Source organism: Pogonomyrmex barbatus, unplaced genomic scaffold (genome assembly GCF_055798465.1).
Source record: "Pogonomyrmex barbatus isolate J1 unplaced genomic scaffold, ASM5579846v1 scaffold11, whole genome shotgun sequence".
NCBI lineage: Eukaryota > Metazoa > Arthropoda > Insecta > Hymenoptera > Formicidae > Pogonomyrmex > Pogonomyrmex barbatus.
The window spans coordinates 2,666,649-2,689,770 of NW_028297107.1; the positions used below are offsets into that span (position 1 = coordinate 2,666,649).

Genomic DNA, 23,122 nt, shown 5'->3' on the forward strand with positions numbered 1-23,122 from the left:
TAGCATTAAACATGCGGGATCATAACACAAATATTTGCACCATGGATACGTAAATCACCAGACTTCTTTAATACATTTATTCTTATATATCCATATTTATACACAGTAGTAGCTATTATTATTATTATTATTATTAATCATATAATAGCAATAGTTGAGTAATGCATATATCGTGCATTCTCTCTCGCTCGGTTAATATTTGACAAAAATACAAAAATTATTAATGTATAATTATATGAGAACAAACGCGTGCTTAACTCTGAATCTTATCTTTTCTCTCTCTCTCTCTCTCTCTCTCACATTCTTTTTTTTTTCGTTTTCAGTATCTCTGCTTCCTCCATTATATTTTGCATCTTTTCCCAGTACTTTCCATTATACATTATACTTAATATACTTCTTTTGTTGCCCTAAATTGATTCGAGTATACACGATGAAGTTTGAATCGACTATAAAACATACACTAAAAGATAACGAAAACGTTACTTGATTCTCCCGGCCGTTCATCAATCGTTTCCTTCGTTGATGCCGGCTGCGTGTTACATTCAAACGCATATATATTTTATCGTAATAAATGGCTAGCAGTCCACGTTCGCGGGACCATGGCGAAGACGATGTAGCCCGATTTTCTTTCATTTTCTTCTTTTTTTTTTTTTTTCGTTCTTTCTTTCGAGAGTTCATATGAGTTTTACAGATTTACACTTTTCTCCGAGAAAAAAGGAAGCTAATCTACATTTGGTCTTTCAATCTTTTCAAAAACGCATCCTACTCATACCGCAATTTTATGTATATATATATATATATATACGAGTTTATGTATTTATATATTTATATATGTATATATATGCAGTCGCTAACAAGAGTTTACTTACAACTATTTACTTCTTGCTTTTATATTAGCGGTAAAGCTTTGTCGACCGTCTGTCCATCGTGCTAGAAGAAACATTATTCCTCACGTTTATTGTACACGCAAGACGTAACAATTCTCACAGCACCTTTGTGAAAAACGCTTCACATACATTTACTTCTTTCGTTCGTTCGACGTACTTGCTCGACTTAGTTTTCTCTCGTTTTTTTCCTATTCTATCTCTTTCTCACCGGAGGAATATCTGCGATCATTCATTTATTCACAATGCAAAAATGTAAAGTATATTTTCAAAATATGTTTGTGTGTATACGTGTGTGTATTCCATTGTTGGTCGATATACGTGTATTATTTCATTCCGATTATTATGTATATAGCTATACAGTTCGCACACCTCTAATTAGCGTGAATAATGCAATATTAACGAATGTGTACACCAGACGGAATCGATAATGGCTTCTTTCTTTGATCTTTTTTTTTTTTTTTTTTTTTTATTACAATCTCACAATGAAAAAGATACAAATGTAGCTGTTAATCACTGTTACTGCACATACGTCGTTACTACATATGCTCATTCGTCTCGACAATCGGTCGGTCAATGTGTTTAAGCCTTGTCTTCATCTTAATCAATTCTCAATAAATTTTTGCTTTTTTAAAGCTCGTATCCGTCGCATATAGATAATGAAGAATATGTACGATTGTTTGTTGCAATGGAAATTATCACGTGTCATTTCTCTAAACGAGCGTCAAGTATGCGGCTATTTTTTTCAAGCAAACCGTAAAAAAGATTTGTGACATTGATTTGATAAACGTCACTAAACGTTCTTTTTTTTTTAACTTTACGATATAATAAAGAATTCAAACTCGATTGTCTGATAGGAATCGATCCTTTCCATAAAGTAAATTATCTATCTTCTTTTTGCTTTATCTATAGAAATGCACCAGTATGCCAAATGATGATCCGTAACGTTTTTTAGATATGTCTAAAATGCTTTCCAACAAATCTCTCAACAATAACATGTTACGTTTTCAAACGTAATTTTTATCAATTAAATTAGATATCTGATTGCCAATCTAGATTAACGAACAAAGAATGAAAAGTATAGCAATAATTTTATACAAAAATATACTAATTCGTAACGTAACTCTTGTAATTATGATTTAGGAAACTTTAATAGAGAATAAAATGTAAATCCCAATTGTTGTCGATCATATGAGAAATAAAAAATTTTGCGTGTCCAGTCGAATGTGCGGATATAGCGAGACAAGAGGTAAAGATAGGTATAAAAATAATAAAAGAGCAGAACTATTTTTACTACATATTTGTGGCATATTTGATTTTTTTTTTAACTACACTTAGAAATAATGCGGATTGCATATATCGCTCTCCGTTTAATCGAGATTATATGCAATAATTTCGATATAATACGCAACAGATATGCATATTACTAGGAGTAATAAAAATCAATCCTAATCACAAAGATGCGTAACGCGTTTAAATCAAATGTATGCGAGTGCAACGATTGTACTTCTTTTTTTCACAAGGTCGCTGTGAACCATACCAAAAATAAAAAACGCTACACGCGATAATAATAATAATAATAATAATAATAATAAATTTATACAAGCGTACGTTTTCACGCGTACACCTTTATTTTCATTCTTTTTACGGAAACAGCTTTACGTTACCTCACAAAGATACGCTTTCCATATTTATTAAGCCAAGATGTTTACATTATATACGAGAAAAAGAAAAGAGAACAATATAAAGACACACTATATCATCCTATATTAGCAGTCAATACATTCGAAATTGCACTGTAATGTACAAACAGGAGATCTGCGAACTCGACGGATGTTACTCTTCTAGATCCTTTTTCCGGTGCATCATACATAAGAGGGTCGCGATATTGGGTTCGCCGTGTCGCACGACATACCAGGCGATTTATCATGAATTCTGTGACATGATCGCGTCAGAAAATTCACAATCAATACAGACGATAATCCGTCTCTCGCAATCCATCGCGTGGTAAACGCTACAATTTCATTTGGCACGAGTGCAATTCACAGTTAGAAGGAATATGCAAATTATCATATATAGGATTTGCACGTGTACCGCATAAAATGCAAGGAATTATTTTATTGTGATACCGCGCTCTACGCCAGTCTCTTGGAGAAGTTTGCGAGTGTGCTGAACTGAACAGATAAATTATATAGATCAAGTGAATGTAGCATACAGTCGGAATCGGTTGTTCGTCATCACCGTTGAAGGAAGCATCCGGTCAATAATTGCATATACCTTTCAATTTTCAAAAGTATTCACTCTTCGTTCCGCATTGACTCGTGTTATTTCCCGAAAAAAGTAAAGTCTCTTGTCGTATCATTTTTATCGTCATTTTTAACTATTGACAATGTCAAAGTCTCTATGTCACACCACCGTGGTTTCACAACAAAGGACGACTTATTAGTCTACTAGTAGGATGTTATGTTACTTCGTCCTTTCTCAGCGTCGCGTTTAACAAAAGTTTGTTGTATTTTGCTTTTTATTTTTTTTTTTTTTTTTTTTTTTTTAGTTACTACCGGTCCAATAACTAGGACTGTATCCAGGCTTCGCTTGAGCTTTGTTCTGCGAACTTGTGTTTGACCTTTGGTTGCCGCTGTTACCGCCATCCTGATGGAGCGGCTGATGCAACTGATGTGGCATAGTGGGGATGAATAAGTGCGGTGCACCGTAACCACCGGGCAAACCAGCGTTTTGGCTACCCGTAAGACCGAACGGTGGCGGCGTAGCCGAATGGAAAGTCTGTTTTTCGTAAGACTAAAAGGACCGATTGAACGTGTAAATATACGCGTGACATTCGGGGTTTCTAACGAAGAATTCTTTTTTAAATAGTGTTACTTACGTTCACCTTGCCAAGAGCGACATGACTTTTAGCGTACATCGTAGCGCTAATGTCCGTCGCGGAAGAGCCAGCAGTGTTGGTGTTCCCCGTAGAGGTGCCAGTTTTACCGGTCTGGGTGCCAGTATAACTACTACCAGCCCCTTTGTATTCACCGGATGGACCGGCGGAAGCCAATGCATCGTAGCTTGCTCCGGCACCATAACCAGATCCATAGCTACCCGGCTTAGCGCTATACGCGCCACTATTTGTCCCGGCATTACCGGCCGTAGCTATTTGCTGTGATAAAAATTGATCTTAGCAGTTGTCCATTCACATCAGTATAAGTCGCAAATGTCGAATCTATTTGAGATTTTGAGATAAGACTTACCGGATAAATGGCAGGAGTACCATACTGAAAACCTCCTGGCATAATCCCGCTACCATACGTAAATGCGTATGCGTAACCCGGAGGAAGAGTAGGATTTATCATCGGCTGCTGATGCTGCGTGGCGGTCTGCAAATCCGATATGATTTTTCAGTTTCTGCACATCGCGTTTCTCAGCAACAAATCACTACGATTCTACGCTATTCAACGGGACTCACCTGCTGCGACATAGTGGAAGGAACTGGCGACGCATTGCTGTCGTTCCTGGCGAACCTGGCGTCGCTAATACTGGTATAGGCTCCCTGAACTCCCTGGACACCTTGTACGCCTTGTACGCCAGACAAGGCGTCGCCTCTGCCACCACCAAGGCTCGTTGCGGGACCGGTTGTCTGATAGCCCAGAGCCGCGTCATAGTAACCAGTAGTTGGCTGCACGTTAGTCAGGAAGGCCAAACACAAAACTACATGCATACACTGTGTACTCCAAATACAAGAGAAGGCTAACTAACATCTAATTTCTACGCGTACCGAGCTGGGACAAGAAACATGCGGTTGCTTTGGATCTATTTCTTGCTATGCGTAAAAAAAGATACTATTAAGGTACTTTTATCCGGCCGAAACCATCACTCGCGATAGACCGAGTGCTACTGATTGCGGATACACATACGAATACATTCGCTTCCCGTCACATCGCGCTTCCCATGTTTGTACAGTCGAAAATATCCGAATGAAATGACAAGCTAAAAAAGGTATAGTACCGCCATCAACCATTTGTAGACATTACCATACCGAAATATAATGTGTATTGTTCATACAGTTTCAGATACGTGACATCATTTGTACACAGCCTACAATCAAGTCAATCAAGACAAAGAAGAAAGAGAAATAAGCCAAGATAGATCGGAGATCGAGACAATCTCATGTCATCTCAGAAATATATCAAACAAGTTCCAAGAATATTTTTCTCATTACTTTTTTTTTTGTACAAAATAGTATCGAAAACCCGATCTGTCTTTTATAACGAAACATCTTACTACGAGTCTGTTGTGAAGGCATCCATAGGAGTTTGAAACGTTTCGAAAAGAATATTGGAATTACGAGCAGCTACCAAGCAATAAAGAAACGATTACCTCAGGAATTTTCGTACCAGGTAATAATAACATAAAATGGAGTAAGCACGCTTCGAAGCAATACACATATTGTGATAATGAACAATTTCTCTTAATATAATCGTTTAGTTCCGCGTAATTAATAAAAATTACTGTCCTTTTAGTGTATTGCTATGAAAAAGTGTTACTCAGAAAGTAATGCATTTGTATTTAAATAGAGAAACAAATTGATCGGAATCGAGAAGTGACTGACCATGTGTGGTATTCTTTGCTGTACAAGCTGTATGTCTTCATAGCTATACACGGGCTGTTGGAAAGTTGCATATGGTACACCCGCCTGACCCATGATATATTGGTGACTGAGCATCGGCGTCATACTTCCGGCGGCGCCACCTCCCGTCATGTTGCTGGTGCCACTGCTACCCGTTACTACCCCGCTCGATGTGCTTTTTGGAACAGCTGAAAAAAATATGTTTTTTAAAACGGATTGTTTGGCTTGCAACGTTGAATGGCTCGTTAGCTAAAATGATCATTTTTCAAGTAAGAGCTCGGAATTCAACTCTTACTGTGTGGAATTTTGGAATTTTAAAAAATATTAATGATAGAAGAACCAGAGTCAGAGAAGAACCAAGTCCTAAAATAACAGAGTGATAAACAATAAAATATTATGTTCATTAGAAAATGGAAAATTGCAAGATTGTTGGATTCTTAATAATATTGTTTGATTACTAACCGTTGGAATTTGTCACTTTAGTTTGCGAACTATTGACAGATGTCGAAGTGAGACCCAACGTTGGTGCACTAGTCGTCGCGAGAGAACTGTTCGATGTCGTTGCGCTGCTATCGTATTGTGAATCTTTCGTCGCAGTGCTGTTTAATTTGTGATTGTGAGATGCCGCCTGCGGTTGGCTAGCATAACTACCATAGGGATTTGCATAAACCTATTAATATTTGACATGTGTGAATTTGTGTTCTCGAACTGTGTAAATTATACTTAAAGATATAATAAAAACTTGTACTAACGGATTGCGCGGCGCTCTGATAACCGGAATTTTGCGTTATCGGAGATGTGAACGTTGTGACAGAAGACTGGTATTGTGGCTGATAAGTTTGATATCCAGTGTTACTGTTTGATACCGTATTGGTAGCTTGTGCTGGATATTGCGATGTTGTAGCCGGTACATATCCGCTTGCAGATGGATAAACCTATGAAGTAAAAATTGTTTTAACTTTTGTACAAGTTGCGCTAGTATAAAATTGATAATATTAATTCAAATTTAATTGTACCTGACTACTAGTGGTAGGTTGGTTATAACCGGAAGTCGCGGACGCCGATGCGGAAGGAGAAGGTTGACTGAAGTTCGACGCGTTAGATTGTGGGAATGACGTCGACGAGTTGTAACTCGCCTGCGAAACTGTCGCTGTCGCGGAATAACTATTCGTGTTAGTGCCTGATGCATTTTGGAAGCTAGACTGAGATTGATTATTAGTCGAATATGCATTGTAGGTGCTTGGCGTACCACTCGACGGCTGGAAAGATGACTTTTGCGATGGCTGATAGGTTGTCGTAGCGCCATACGTTGGTGCGTTCCCGGGTGAGACTTGCGACGTGAAATCTTGCTTAGTTATATCCAAGCTTTGATTGCTACTACTTCCACGAGTGAAATTTTGGGAACTAATCGTATGTTCGCTTGATGCTGGTAAAGTATCGGTACTCGGTAACTAAAAATATATGTCAAATTAAAATTTATGTAGGAAATCGAAATTATATTGTAATATATGTGTGTGGGGGCGGGGGGTGCGTGTGTAATATTTGCAATATATTTTTACACACACACGCGTACCCCCCCCCACCCCCCCCACACACACATATGTATAAGATTTATATATAAGGTATAAGATTTAATTTGAAAATGAAATCTACCATCTGTGAGCTGGCATTGAATGGCGCGGTGGAAGTCTGCGTAGTATCGATGTCGAGCGAATTATTCGTATTGGCAGTGTTCGCAGTATTCGCACCGGAAGTCATGTCCACACCAGTGATTGTATTATTTGTCGAGTTATATTTTTCATTCGCCGAGCCATCGAGTGAGCTCGAATCGCTTCCGAATTCGAGCGCACCAAACTGTACATCGAGAAAGCCAATCCCACTATTCACTGCATCACCAGGCATTTCCACGGCACTAGATGGTATTTTTGACGGTGGTGGTACTCTCGGACGCTGTTTCGTTTGTCTTTGTGGCTGTAAATGTAAGTGTATATTTAAAGTCATCAAAGATTGCAAATAATTTAATGCAAATTGATTAATTAATTAATTGATTGACACGCTTTGAGAATTTATCAAAATATGAGTGTTAAAATACCTGATTGGATATAGATGACGAAAACGATGTTTGCGCAGCTGCTTTTAAGCTTTCGCTAGTTTGTTGAGTGAGCTGCGTCAGATATTGAGTTTGTGCCGCTGTCAGTACACCACTAATTGCACTGGGTTGTTGCGACAACTGCATCGTCGGCAAGCTTAATACTTGTTGCTGTTGTTGGGCTTGCTGTTGTTGAGGTTGTTGCATTAAGCTCTGCTGCTGCATTGTAGACATGTCCGATAATTTTGGTAGTTCCTGTAAATAATACAAAAAAAAAAAAAAAGATCATTGAAATATGAAAAATAATATATGTATAAGTAGTTGTCTAAAAATAGTTGATAATATAATTTTGATAATAGTTGACAATATAATTTTACCTCCTGTTGAAGCAGTGAAAGATTAACGCCCTGACCCGATTGCGTCGACACTATTTCCTGAGGCTTCTGTTCTTCCAGAACAGGCAAAGGTTCAAGAATATTCGTGCTCGGTGTAAAGACTTTAGTATCTGCCAATGATCCTGTATACTCCTCGTTATCCCAGTCCTCTGTAGAGTCCAAATTATTCCAAGCATCTATATATACAGTTTATCGATATAATACGTATTCGATACAATTTTATGTACAAAATAGAAATCTGTTTATCTCCAAAAATTAATTTGTTAATTGTATAATCATTTAACGGAAGAAAGATAATCCAATATAGATTAAAATTTACCCATTTTTGACTCTTGAATACTTTGTTGTTGTTCCTCGCTCCCTGTCCAGGTTTCAATCGGCCGATTAAAACCATGAGCAGCGGAGGCAGATGATGGATCATTGCGGTTTGCGAACGTTCTTGGACCAAGACCTCGACCACCGCTACGACATCCACGACCTGATCTTCCGGATCCGCCTCTACCTCTTCTGCTGTAGCCATCACGCATACCGTCTTCCATGTTCCTTTCGTTCTCCTTGTTTTCTCGCCCGCGCCCTATTAATGAACAATTGTATAAAAATTAATACCGATTAATAAAATTATAAAGTAAAAATCTTGAACTACACTTTTGTTGTAATTGCAAAGAAGGAATTAAAAGATGTGTTGTTTCTAAGTGACTCAAATAATAATTGAAAAATTTGATAAACATTTTATTAAACTAACATCCACGATTGTCATGATTGGCGCGGCCTCGCATACGCGGAGGACCGCCACCACGTTGATTACGTCGTTCTTCCCACTCGCCATTGTCATCCTGTCCACCCGATTGATCTGTAGTTTGCTTGGAACCGCTAGGCTGACGAGGCTTCTTCTTTTTAACCTCCCATTCTGTTTTTACTCCTTCCAAAAGATCATTAACAGCGCGATCCAAGTCTCCGTCACTATCATGTAGAGCCATGATCACTTCATCCTCTGAACGTCGAGTCATATCCATAACCTGCTTAATCCGTTCCTTAAGGATAGGGTCCTCACCTCCCGCCATTCTGGTATCGATGATTTGCGCGTTGCGCATTTGATTTGTGTTTTGCTGTACAACAATTGTTATAAAATTTCTTTTAAAATACTTCATATTGCAATTTTATATATATATATATATATATATATATATATATATATAATATATACATATATATACATATACACATCTCTCTTTTAACATATATTTATTCTTAAGCGTGTAAATAAATATATAATATGTATAACAGATGAATCGAAAATATAAATTTATAAAAAACAATGTTTATATATTTTTATAAATTTAGAATATGTTGCTCTATGGAACAATGAATTCATGATCAGTAGGTCTTAGATCTTAATTTTCATTTCATACAAATTTTGATTTGTAGAGATTGATTGAAGAGTTAAATTTTAAATAAAAGAATACAAAATTATAAATGGTATGAGATTGTAATTTGTTTTGAACAAATAAATCAACCTAGACATTCTAGCAACATAGAATATCAACCTGGGCCTTCTCATGCTTGGTCGAATCTGATGATTTAGTTTGATGATGATCTGATTTGCCATGTTGTTGTGATTTATTTTTATTGGTGCCTCTTCCACCAGAGGACACCAAGGATTTGTTGCTTGAACTCATTGCCAACTAAAATCCCACGCACCTAAGCACTCACGATATCACACTATGTACACTCCCTATTTACAGTCTGAAACAGAATAAATTTACCATTACATATTTATCTATGAATTACGCTGTTAAATGTAATTGTTTTCTTAGGATATAAATCATTTTAAAGGCATATTTAACAAAGATACAACAAATCTGAATATATAGTAAGCACAGTGTTGTGCAAATTAAATAACTTCTTGGAGTAAACAGTGCCAAAATCTGAATTATAATTGCAAATTCAAAAATAATCTTCACAGACTTAAATTGCTGATATTAGCTTTATATTTTTATAATTTTCTTATTCAAATTAGTTGGTTTTTATGTAATTCACCCATCACATTTCTATACATCATGTATGGAATTTATAAATAAAGTTTTACAAGCTTGTTGAATTAATGCAATAAGAATTTCTCTCTTGAAGAAATATCATTAACATAATATATTTAGAAATGATTAATTCCAAAAAAATTTTAATCTAAAAAAATTAAATGTGACTTAATTTTTGTTAAATCAGTTGATGCCATATCACAAGTGAAGTTTTGTTAATCGCGATTTTCTAGATTTCCGTAGATGATGAATCACGCTTACAAAATACGTACGAGAGCACACAGAAGTACCCAGAAATACAGGCAGGTTAGAGGTGTCCGAGACCGATAAAACGGAAAACCTTACAATCCGCTTCAAGGATAATGACGAAAGTTATACGGAATGTTAATGCTTATCGCCTCGACGATATAAGACGATACAAAACGAACCGCGTCACTCACGATGACGACGATACGTGGAATGTACGTAAACGTTCCATTCGTTGTCCTACACGCCACGTTAGGACGATCGTGCGTTTTTAACTGCGCGTGTTGAAATCTTCAACGAGGAATATCAGTTCGGCGGGAAACGCGGTGTGCGTCGGTCGCGAAATTTTCAGTATGAATTTTCGCCTCTCTCGTCTCGTCGCGCGTCGAAGATCATCCCCCCAAAAAAAGAAAAAAAAATAGAGGAAAACACCCCGTCGGGCGCGTCGTCGACCGCTCGCACTCCGATGCACGCTACGAAAAGTCCGTGCGTAGAAACGGCACGAGAGAGGGGAAGGAGCAAAAAGGAGAGACAGAGAGATAGAGATAGAGATAGAGAGACACAGAGGCGTAGGGAGGAGAGGAAAGCAGCTCACAACCAAGACACGACACGGCTTGGAACAAAGTACCCCGACGCGCGATAACTCTCACGAGGACGAGGATATTTCTCAGCGGGCCATGTGCACGACGGACGCCATTTCTGCTAGGCGAGAGGAAGGCTTGTCAACCATCGTTCGCGGCGGTGCATCAATGGATCCCGACGAGTCTCGGAATGGCCGAGTGACGAAAGAATCTTTGCGTGCAACTCACGGCTGTCGTTGGCGTCGTGCGTGTGCCTCGGCGGACGCGGCGAGGAGCAGAAGCGTGCGGGATTCACGGCACCTCGGCGCTTGGGGCCGCGGCGCGCGAAAAACCACGAGAAAAACAACGGATTCGCTATCGTACCTGGGTTAGTGCGCTCAAAACGCAGCTCGGTCACGTGACCGCGGGGCCCCCCTTCCCTGATGCACCAAGGCACCTACCACAATGCCCAACAGCAGCGCAGCCAGCACCGCTCTTCCTTCGCTTTTTATCGGGCTCGTGTGTGTGTGTGTGTATGTGTGTGTATGTGTGTGTATGTGTGTGTATCCGAAGCTCGTCAGGCCGGCAATCGAAGCAAACTGAACCGACCCGAACGCGCCACGTTTCACCGCCTGCTATTTGCGGAAAGACGATACCGGAAATACCGATATTCTAGTCGCGCGTCTGGGCTACGCTCCAAAATTCTACTAGAGTAGCATTTAATTAACCAATCAGAATTAAGAAATCTTTGTTCTTTTTGTCCTGATTGGTTAATTAGGTATTACTCTACCCATCGAATAAAATTTTGAGATCGTAGCCTAGAAATCGTGACTAAGCAAAAACAGTTTTTGTTTCTTTTCAGCGGCGCACGACAAAGCGCAGAAAACTGGAGTTGAGAAGAGTGAATTTTGAGTTACAAGAAAAACCATTTCATACAATATAAAAATAATTGGATTAGAAATAATAGAAAACTCATATCTTGCATTTAAAAAAAATGTATATATATATATATATATTCTAAGGAAAAAATATTCTTTAAATTTTAATAATATTATTATCCACAAAATATGTTGTAAATTGTCCTTAAAGTTTAGTTAAGGATTGAAAAGAATGACGAACAGCAAATTGATATTGATGTTAAAAATAGAATTAATTAATCAGAAAAAAGAAACCAACTACTAATTTAGTGAATTTTGTTCAAATTGGTGAAATTCCGATATAATTTCAATTTTAACTTTTAATTCGATGTCGGCATATAATTGGATATATCTATTGGTGGCATGGATGTAATAGGTAATTTATACTGCGTCCAATATAATTCGATAAAAGATTCACTTTTTCACGTTTTTCCTTAGATAGTAATAATTTTATCTCTAGAAAATATATTCTGTTGATCTATCAAATATTACACAATATTGAGTGTCAGATGTGATATGAATTCTCATTAGGCCTTGCGCACAAAGAAAGAAATATTAAAAATAGGAATAAATATTAAATTTTGAAAATAAAAATTTAGGATAAAAAACGTAATAGACATTTCATTTTTATTTTAAATTTTCATTTTCAAAATCTGATATTTGTTCTGTAACGATCTTCCTGATTGGTCAAGTAAATGTTTTCAAGTATTGCGAGGTTTTCAATGCAGTCGTAATGTCCGACCAATCGGAAAAGAAAAAATTACATATTCTCTTCTCTGATTGGTCGATCGTAGTGTCATGATGACATTATCATGTTGACCCCGCATATCAATGCTGCGTTTCTAAATTCATTGCCAGTACTGAAAATCTATAATATATGTGACCTGGACTATATATTTTCAGTATTGGTAGTAGAATATGAAAACGTAGCTCAAATAGAATTTTAGAACGTAGTCATCCAGATAGTTCCTACTTCTGGAGACATTGATTATCGCCATCTGGCGACTATGTGCCGTCGAAGTGCTCGAGTACTCGAGCGCGATTTGTGACGTGCATACTGTACTCCAGTGTGCTCCTAGAACTGTATGCACGCGTAATATAAAAATGTTTGTTTATAGTTGATAATTGTTCAGATAACGCTAAACATGATGGATTATGAATTTAAGATGAAAACGCAGAAAGACCGCACGAAAGTCGAGGATCTCTTCGAATTCGAGGGTTGTAAGGTCGGAAGGGGTACTTACGGGCACGTATACAAAGCCCGTAGGAAAGAAGGGTTAGTCTCTAACTGACCGACATCATTCTGCAAAATTCCTTTATTTCATACGTTAATTTATTATTTTTTGCACATTTAATAATGTGATTATTCAACTCCGCCGGATTAATACAAAACGTCGATTCGATTTCTCAAAGGTGTCCCCGAACATATTAAAGTCGGATTTCTCCTGTGCAAAAGCACTTGCTGTCCTTAGTCTATCGATCGTCTTTTATTCAAGATATCTCGAACGCGAGAAAGCACGTTTATTTTCCATCTTTTTTTGCCTGGGTTTGCATTTAACATTTGATATATTGTTTAATTTTTTATTTAATTTGTCCCATTTGCTTAATGTGAAGATTATTATCAATATATCTTAATTGTAATGCACAAAGTGCTACATTAAATTTTAAATAATAATGTAAGCACAAACGTAAATCTACATTATTTTAATGCATTTCCGTTTTTTTTTTTTTTTTTTTTTTTTTAATTTAAAAATGATCTTTAATTATTACATTTCTATATTAATGTTAATTCATTACAATTAAATGTTAATCAAAATCTCGATTAAAATTAAAATATCCATTAAATCTATTATACTATGATTTTTAACGAGAAATATTTTATTCTTTGTAAAATATGCGAACGTTGGGAATAGTGTTTCAGATAGCGAATTAAAATCTCGGCCTGATACAAAAGACTTTGGCCTTAAGCAAATTGAGGGTACAGGACTTTCAATGTCTGCATGTCGAGAAATTGCAGTGAGTTATACCAATAATTTTTAAATGGGAAAACTTGTCACCGAGATGCAATGAGGAGGAGTTGAAGCTATTCTTTTTTTGTTCCAGTTACTCAGGGAACTAAAGCATGTCAATGTTATTACTCTTATTCGGGTTTTCCTCTCACACAATGATCGTAAAGTTTGGTTGCTATTTGACTTTGCAGAGCATGATCTATGGGTATGATTTATGATCGAAATTTACGAGGAGAAGATATCTTGGATAATTAAGCTATTTTGTAATAATGCATGAATGTATTATTTGCAGCATATAATTAAATTTCATAGAGCAGCAAAGGCTAATAAGAAACCAGTGATGGTACCAAAAGGCATGGTTAAATCCTTATTATATCAAATTCTAGACGGTATTCATTATTTACATTCCAACTGGGTACTTCATAGAGATTTGGTAATTGCTATTGCCATTATCAAATATGTTTTTTTTTTTATTTATATTTATAGATTGTATAATAAGATCAAAAACATCGTTTTTTTCTTTATTCCAGAAACCAGCAAATATTTTAGTAATGGGAGAAGGAAATGAACGAGGACGTGTGAAAATTGCCGACATGGGCTTTGCTAGATTATTTAACGCTCCTCTTAAACCTTTAGCAGATTTAGATCCTGTAGTAGTTACATTTTGGTATAGAGCTCCAGAATTACTTTTAGGTGCCAGACATTATACGAAAGCTATAGGTCCGCAATATATCTATCTTGTATTTTTCTAGCTTATGCTAGATTGTGTTGAATATTTGATTCTATCATTACAGACATATGGGCTATTGGCTGCATATTTGCAGAACTTTTAACATCTGAACCTATATTTCATTGTAGACAAGAAGACATCAAAACTAGTAACCCATATCATCATGATCAACTAGATAGGTAGAATGCAATACAATTTTCGCATTCGCTTTGTATAATATAAAAAATAGCATAAACTAATTTATGTTTAGGATATTCAATGTGATGGGATTTCCATTGGAGAAAGATTGGGAGGATATCAAAAAAATGCCAGAGCATCCTACATTACTTAGAGATTTTAAGAGATCCAAGTATGTTTGTATCTAGAAACGTTAATTTAGAATGTTTTTATCAACATTTGTTCGAAATTTTTTAAATATTGATTTTTTTTATTTTCAGTTACGCGAACTGTTCACTTACTAAATATATGGACCGGCATAAGATCAAACCTGATAGCAAGGCATTTAATTTGGTATGAAAATAGAAAAGAAACATACAAATTTAGTAGCTAAATTTAAAGGTGGATAAACTTTACATATTACCGTTGACTTTATACACATATTGACTTTACATATTACCGTTTTAGTTGCAAAAATTATTGATGATGGATCCGAACAAACGTATTACATCAGAACATTCTATGCAGGATGCTTACTTCCAAGAGGAGCCACTGCCAACACAGGAGTATGAATCTATTTTTATCTCAATAACTTATATTCTTAATAATTTCACTAAATTGTATTTATTGCGAAAATCTCAGTATATTTGCTGGATGCCCCATCCCGTATCCAAAAAGAGAATTTCTCACGGATGATGATACGGAAGAAAAGACTGAAAATAAAGCGAGACAAAATCAGCAACAAACGGTAATTACTTCCGAGGCATATTGAAAGCATTTATATGATGTACTTTATATGGTTTAAGCCGCAACTACTATAATAAGATAACCATTTTAATACAGATATTAATTTGTAATATCCAAATAAGTATCTACTTTTAATTATATACACCTTTACGTTTTTAAAAAATATGGTTTCGATTGTTCAAACGGCCCCGTATGACCGCCGCAGTGGCAAGGCGAGTGAAGCCCACTTTGCCGCTGTCCGTCGCTATATGGTAGTTGAGGATTGAACTGATTTTTTGAACGTCGTCTTGTCGCTTATCCGAGTATTCGTGAAACAGCAACAGCAGAACCAACAGCAGCAAGGTAATGGCGATCACAATCATGGGCAGAACGCGAAACGGGTGAGACTGAATGGACCGCACGGTGCTCCCGAGTTCCATCAGCATCAGAGCCACGCGATGACCCATCAGCAACCACCGGGGATGGTTTATTCGACGGCTCAACCGACGCAACCGTCGAACTTCCATCAGCGCTTTTAATTCTGTAATTCGTAATCAGATCGAATTGGACGGTAACAGGCCGAAACTTAAATTGTCACTAATGCATTAATTTAATTCACTATCAACAAAGCGGTCAGTCCGTGTATATTCCGTACAAGTATAATAATAACAACTTTATTTATATATACATATATATCTACACATATGCGGAAGATGATTTTTCCTGCACACGCTTCTATTTCCGCTTCCAAACATCCTCTCTATTTCCGTTTTTGCTATTTGATATTTCAAATATATATAATTATAAATATTCAAATATATATATATATATATATGTATATATATATATATATATATATATATATATATATATATATATATATATCGATATTTTTTCATCGATGATGGCCACAAAAAAAAGGCATATACGGTGAACAGCGAGGAATGAAAGGAACTAGATTATGCATGGAAAGAGAAACGACCTGAGTCGGGCGTCGATTAAACGGATTAAGAGGGGGGGATCTATCGCGCACGCGCGAATCACGCGTGCGATCGCAACGGACATCGCGTGGTCGCGGGCTCCTGAAACGCAGTTTCCGCGAATCGCTGCTCGGTGAAAAAAGTGCGCGCGTGCCGCTCCGATCGCTCGGGATGTCAGTCAGACGGTGCGCCGTCGGCACGGGAATCATTGCGTTGGTTTGATGAGAGAACAAGGCAGGTGAGGGGTCGATCGCGTGTTGACGCTCGTCTTTTGTATTTTTATATAATGCAGCAAGATCATTTTGTTTATTTATTAGTTGTTTATTGTCCAGTAGTTATTTTGAAAACCTATAAAAAAATACGGAATATTTTGAAATAAATCTCTAAGGACAGATTCTGAATAACAGACGTATAAAATTTTTAATTAATTATTCAAAATATATAATGTTTCGCATAATTGTTACATATATTATTACTATATCGAAGAAACAAAAATATAGAGAATATCTAGAATCTGTGGAGATTTTAAGACTACGACTTTGTGATAAAATTCTAAGAGAAATTTGTCTAAAAAAATTTCTAGAAAAATTGTATAAAGCAATGATCATTGTCTAATATATATATATATATATATATATATATATATATATATATATATAATTTTTTTTTTAAAGAATATCGATAATAAGGATGCGAAGATAAGAAAAATTTAAGAAAATCGCGGAGAGCACGAGATTTAGCACATCTCTTATCTTTTGCAAGATATATTCTCCTAATAGCTCTGACGAATTTTTTGAGGATTTAATTGAACTCTTTTTAACAGTGAGTAATCGTATTTACCGCTGGATCGCACGCGCCAGTAATACAGACCGTACATTCATACCATCACCGTGCTCGTTCAACGCGGGACGTCTTGTCTTTATTTCCGAATACGGCCTTCGTACATCGAGAAAATATGACGTAGTCTCGCGAACGCGAATACGTATTTTGGCTTAAAACAACGGGGAAAGTAACAAAGAACAGAGGAAACCCATCGCGCACGATTGCTGAATCGTGCGCGATTCTCGCCGTGTAGTGACTTCAATGCCTCTGCGCCCGCACAGGTGATGTCTCTCTCGCGCGTCATTTGGGACTCTCGCGTTTCTCACAACGCGAGAGGACAATTCATTGGAAGAAAAATCGTTAAATGCCTGTGCCACGATCGCGCAGGTGTGGTTTCACTGAGCGATAAGCGATTAGTGCCGCTGGCACAGCGCTGGCACTATGTTTGATTCACGAACAGGGCCGCTGCTTTATCGCTTCGGTCGATCTCGATCCAACAGGCTTACAATTAAGTGAAGAAAACTACAATAAAATAAATTGATTTGCTTGAAATATATAATGCGCAATGATGATATCGCGAATATCTAACTTAAGTGTCGCGGATATTTAACTTAAGAGTTGCAATAAAATAACTTTCACATTACACTGTACTCTATGTTACGTCATAAATCTCATTAACGTTCCATTTAAATCGTCCTGTTTGACATCGAAATAATATATATTAGTTTATTTTAAATTATAGCATAAAAGTAATATATCCCTCGCGCGCGTTTCTAATATGCGTAATTAATTGCAATTCTAACGATCCGTTCTATCGCTCATCGGACTAGATATATTGGAATTCATAAATCATATTTGTTGTTATTTATCATGATATATGAAAACAAGATTGATAGATGTGAAAATATATTATTTTATTTCATTATTATGTAACGGTATACATATATTATCTAATTCCAAGAATAGCATGGTGAAACCGGCCCTGTTACTCGGTAAACAAATGTGGCATTTAGAAACGGCGAGCGCGCGCTGCGCGATAATCGTGCTCTCGAGGCGCGGAGGAAAAGTATCGGTTGAAAATATCGGCTTGATCCCATCCGATCTTTTATTTCACTTTTAAAGAGAGAAAGAGAGAGTCCGTTAAATCAAAGGAGCTGAATCGCGTAAACGGAATGCAAACATGACGGAAAAACGCCGGCAGCTTAATGCTACGCCCTATAAACACACGGTGATCTCGAAGAATTAACCCAAAGTAATGGTAATTATCTGTCCCCTTCCATAGGTTACAGCTATAATAGAAATAGATGAAAAAATGTTACGTAACTATGCTTGAGCTTTGCATTAAAATCAAATATAAATGTAACTAGTTTTACTTCAATAACAAAATATGATATTCATTTTTCATGAGACAAAGAAAGTAAAAAAAATCAATGCTGAATAATGTTGATGTAACTTAATGTTGATGTAAAATACGATTCAATACGTATCCATGGACTGATTCTTATTTTGTCAATAACTCAGATTTGTTAGAGCAAAAGATGAGAAAAAAGAGAAAGTAAGAATTTTAAGCGAAAATAAAATTGTGTGGCAACGATCGTCCTCAAAATCCAAATTTGCAATTTTAATGTCTTATTTCTTTCAAATTTCTACGTAGAACGTAAAATCTGTATAAAGTCTTTAGTTGCGGAAGCAAAATTTATATTCGTATGGACAATTGAACATTTATCTCTCATCGCCTTTGCCGATGTTTCAAGAGTACAATCAATCTTTATTATGAGTCATTTGACTTTAAGTAATTGCTAATATACGTAATTTACTAAATGGTGCATTAATAATATAGTCAGTGAAAGAGGCTGACTTGATGGCTAAAGATCTTTCCTACGTATCGTCGTTGCGTGTCGAGCATGGACCGTTTACATGTCAACGTTTGTCAATTACTCGCTCAGCGTCGACATTTAATGGCATACAATTATGGAGTCGCGGAGACTAACTTTTCCCCCCGTGCGATATCTTACTCAGCATCGCGAGAGTGATTCACGTATCGGCGTGCCGCGATCGCGATCTGTATCTCAATCAAACGCGCCGATCGATCTCGAATGGGAGAACCGTATGATAATCGAAGCGAGCGACAAACAGCATAAAAAACATCTCTACTTCGAGTAACTCGGTCTTTTTATCACCGAGAGAATATCATAGATACGAGTAAAAGTGAAGGGGGGGACGATCACTACCCGACCACTACCCCAACCCGATAGAGGCCATGACCACATTGCGACAAGGTGACCGCGATTAAACCGCGTTGGTGCAAAATCGTTTGATTCATATCGCGTTTGCTTAATAATTCATAATTTATTGCGAATTTAAATCAAATCTGAAAAGAAATCGAGAAAACTCTTTCTCTCTAATAGCTGCTCTATCAACTCTTTCTCTCAATTATCTTTAACAAATTACTATCATTACTACAAGTAACATTACACACAGTAAAAAACATTTTGTATTTGTGTTAAAATCGATCCTTGTTAAAATTTTTGTGTTAAATAATCTACATATTTATATGTAAATTTAATACATGTCTACTATGTTAACTGACCTTAACAAATATAAAATGTAAAATTATTAAAATGATTTAAGAAATGTGTTAAAATAACACAATTCGTACGTATTTATTCAATATGTTAAAATTTACACAAAAAAAATATTGGTTTTACTCTATAACAGGAATGGGGATGACTTGTTATTATTCTTTGTGTGGTTTCGACACAGTCTTGAATTTTGACGCGTCTCGACATGTTATTTTATCATAAAAATTATGTTAATTGTAACATACAATTAACTTCAAATTAAGATCAAGAGTACATTTCTTTTTTGTTGAAATATTAACATAGTGTCGGTGTTACTATTTAACACATCCATATTATGTTAAATTAATACAAAATTTTGAGTGGACCGTTTGGGACATGCGATTTATGTTAAATTCAACACATTTTTTTCCAACAGTGCAGTTAGGTCACTTCAAATCAATTTGCAACAATCTCCTTATTACTTTAGGTTTTAAAGATTCAAAAGTAAAGTATTTCGATGTCGAGTTAACTCCGAGCAATGAATCTTTCACGATGAGATCGGTTCAATCACCGGAACTCGCTCAATATGTAGGACTTCGACTGCACGCTCAAAGAATATAAATAGTGAACAGGATGTGCGAAATCGATCGTCGAATGCAAATCTCCGGTTCGGGCTTCGCGTTTGTCGAAGCAACGGCCACGTTTCTCCGCACAGCTGCCACGTGCGAACGCGATGAAAAAATCCTAACGATCTAGTATATGCCCGATCGCCCGGATTTCGCTCCGGGCAAGGACGCTCGCGTTATGCCATCGCCGGCTTTCACGTCGGTTATCGGTGAGACGTGATGGTACTTTTAAAACGAGCGAAATATGCTCGAACATGAAATGCGCGTCTCGACATGAAATGTCACGCCTTAATTCATTTGCAAATTGACCACGATCGCGATCCTCCGATATTCGAGGTCTCCTCATCCTCATTTTTCGCGCGCCTTTGTCGAACCCGAGCACGTGGGACGACCTGTTGCACAGCCGGTGCATCAGCTGCTCCCTGCTTACCTCGCGCCTGATCTACCTCAATCTGCGTCTACAGTCGCAGTCGAATCGTGCCCCGTGAAATTCACAAAGAGGCAAGACTCGAGCATCAGAACCGGAATCAGAGAATCACGCGCCAACGCTGATTTTTATTCAATTTAATCAATTATATCTCGATATAGTTTTATTAATTATTTTTTATATGCGTTTTATATTACTTATTACTACATAGTGCATAGTGAAATATTAGAAAAGAAAGACTTTTTCTACGCGAGAGATTGTTGGAAAGATTGTCAGAAAAGTTTCCTTTACCACTTCGCGATCTCTTTTAATCATTCGGCGTCGTCATAACTAGCCCGAAGTAAACCTTCGACTCTCCCAAACTCATCGCGAGGTCAAGGCCATCCCGTAAGAGGTTTCGAGTGGCCCAGGTTAGGATCTAAAAGGCCTTCCACCGGCTTCGGTTAGCGCCCTATATGGAGACGTCGATGCCTACCTTCGCCTGATTCTTTTTTGATCGTCGCGTAATCGACGAGCGCCGCACCTCATGCGCTTTATTTATATACCCCGTCCGAGTTGAAAAACAAAGATCTCTCTTTAGCTCGAAGGCGCTTAGATCGCAAGATCGCCAAAATGTGATCATGCGGGGATATGGCCCTATACAGGAGGGCAACGGAACGAAAAGGAGAACAGAACAGAGAAAATCGGCGCGATCGACCGTGGCAGCGTCCGTACATGGCCGTCCATTACTCACTTCGTGCGTGCCTTTTTTTCGCTAATGGATAACAACGAAAATATCGGACAGCCTCCACATACATGAGATGGGGAACGAGGCGATTCACATACGATTCTTCCCATTTCTCGCATTCACCGAGGCGTCAGCTTAATTTTTTTCAAATGTCTTCACGATTTTGATTTCACTTTTTATTTCACGAAAATATGGAAATTAAAAAGGTCGGAATAATCGACCTCGATATAATCGAGCTCGATATCAATCAAGAATGTCTATTCAAATCCGAAAAAAGTTTCTTTAGAATTTCTTGATTTTCAAGGATTTCTTAAAAATTTCAAGTAAAATAAGAAATATTTTTAATCTTACAAATAAATGTATATTTGTTGTACAAAGTTTTTAATATTTTCCAATCATAAAAGTTTATAAATCATAAAATCAAATTAAGGATTATTCGAATTTTAATAATTAAATTCGAAAAATGTTGAAAGAAATTATAAGGATTCTAAAAAGTTAAAGATTTTATTGCATAACATTTTTAAACTTAAAAAGCTACAAAAAAATTATTTAATGCATAACCAATATAAAATTCAATTTTTATAAAACTGTTCAAATGAATACCTGTCTTAAATAAAATTGTACTTAACATAAGATCATTATTTTCAATATTGTTTTGAATATTGGATTAGTCGTAAAATCATGTGCTTTAAACGGTTTCATTGTTATTGTTAACAATTCAATTGGTAAACTCCCAATTAATAATATAAAGACAAAGTAGAAAAAGTAATTAGTCACTTGAAAAAAATTCCCTGATTTTGATAAAATTTCCCGAGAATTCCCTGATTTTTTAAGACATAAAGAAAATTCCTTGAAAATTCCAAATTTTTCAGATTTTTCCAAGTAGTAGACACCTCATAGTCATCACACTTGGTCTCAATTCAGATGTACAATTTTTCTTTTTCAATTTTGCAAAACCTCATATGTACTTAAAAGCATTGATTTATGACTCTAAGACTTTCGTCAGAATTCTTTTTGGATCTTCTGTCAACGGGAACGATCCTTTTTTACGGTCGGAACATATTTCTTTGGAGACTCAAGCTCGTTCTTTATCCGAAACATGATACGGCGTGTCGCTAACTCGCCAACGGATTGTAATTCTTTCTGAAGAACACGCACTGCGCCCACTCGCGAGTCTCTTCGACAATCGAATTCTCAGTGATTTACGTTCTTCCAGCGCTGTTTTCGCGTTTCTCTTCATGTAAAATTGTATTTTAAGTTTGTTAAGATATCCTAAATAGTCATGTAGAAGAATATCTCGCGGTTACATCGAAAAATATAAACTGCGGCTGTTCGATTCTCCAAGCGAAAAAGACAAATCTTAAAATTCAGAATCAGAATCTCGGCATTCGGTGAATCGTGAGATATAAAGCATGAGCACGTGCAAAATTATTATCAATCTATCCTCGTTCGTCCTACCATATTCATTCGAAGAACTCTCCAGGATGCGCGTTCAGGATGTTAATCATTCCTCATGCGATTCCGCAATCCTCAAGCTATTTCCATTCTACTCGACTCTTGCGGAGTCGCTAACGCTAGATTGTAACGCGAACGCGAGTGTCGCCAGGAGA

At 36.8% G+C, this 23,122-nt stretch overlaps 3 protein-coding genes across 9 annotated transcripts in view; 2 read left to right on the top strand and 1 right to left on the bottom strand.

The window, feature by feature from the left end:
* Positions 1 to 46: 46 nt before the first annotated feature.
* Positions 47 to 11,398, bottom strand: lig (ubiquitin-associated protein-like lingerer). Of its 6 annotated transcripts, none has more exons than XM_089071014.1 (15): positions 11,293 to 11,398; positions 9,537 to 9,735; positions 8,735 to 9,098; positions 8,312 to 8,566; positions 7,975 to 8,168; positions 7,601 to 7,852; positions 7,162 to 7,479; positions 6,525 to 6,959; positions 6,261 to 6,443; positions 5,971 to 6,178; positions 5,491 to 5,696; positions 4,348 to 4,557; positions 4,133 to 4,258; positions 3,766 to 4,041; positions 47 to 3,680 (listed from the first exon to the last, which is right to left on the bottom strand). In XM_089071014.1, exons 2-15 carry the CDS (start codon positions 9,666 to 9,668, stop codon positions 3,432 to 3,434), a joined length of 3,408 nt encoding a protein of 1,135 aa, XP_088927140.1. In that variant the 5' UTR covers positions 9,669 to 9,735; positions 11,293 to 11,398; the 3' UTR covers positions 47 to 3,431. The 6 variants fall into 6 exon arrangements, with proteins under 6 accessions (XP_088927140.1, XP_088927141.1, XP_088927143.1 ...); XM_089071015.1 differs by having other exon boundaries at positions 7,975 to 8,141; positions 11,216 to 11,375; XM_089071017.1 differs by having other exon boundaries at positions 4,348 to 4,518; positions 11,216 to 11,375.
* A 1,266-nt stretch (positions 11,399 to 12,664) lies between these two features.
* Cdk8 (cyclin-dependent kinase 8) lies at positions 12,665 to 16,056 on the top strand. The gene is made up of 11 exons (XM_011637162.3): positions 12,665 to 13,024; positions 13,662 to 13,764; positions 13,852 to 13,962; positions 14,050 to 14,190; positions 14,288 to 14,477; positions 14,552 to 14,666; positions 14,738 to 14,836; positions 14,925 to 14,997; positions 15,112 to 15,209; positions 15,286 to 15,391; positions 15,708 to 16,056. The coding sequence occupies exons 1-11, from the start codon at positions 12,894 to 12,896 to the stop codon at positions 15,906 to 15,908; spliced, it is 1,368 nt and encodes a 455-aa protein (XP_011635464.1). The 5' UTR covers positions 12,665 to 12,893; the 3' UTR covers positions 15,909 to 16,056.
* A 291-nt stretch (positions 16,057 to 16,347) lies between these two features.
* Positions 16,348 to 23,122, top strand: part of form3 (FH2 domain-containing protein formin 3) — a 61,524-nt gene continuing 54,749 nt past the window's right edge. The window contains exon 1 of one of the 2 annotated variants that reach the window (XM_089071084.1): positions 16,348 to 16,587. The gene's annotated coding sequence lies outside the window, so the exon portion shown is untranslated. The remainder of the gene's footprint in view (positions 16,588 to 23,122) is intronic. The other variant, XM_089071085.1, reaches the window with a different exon arrangement.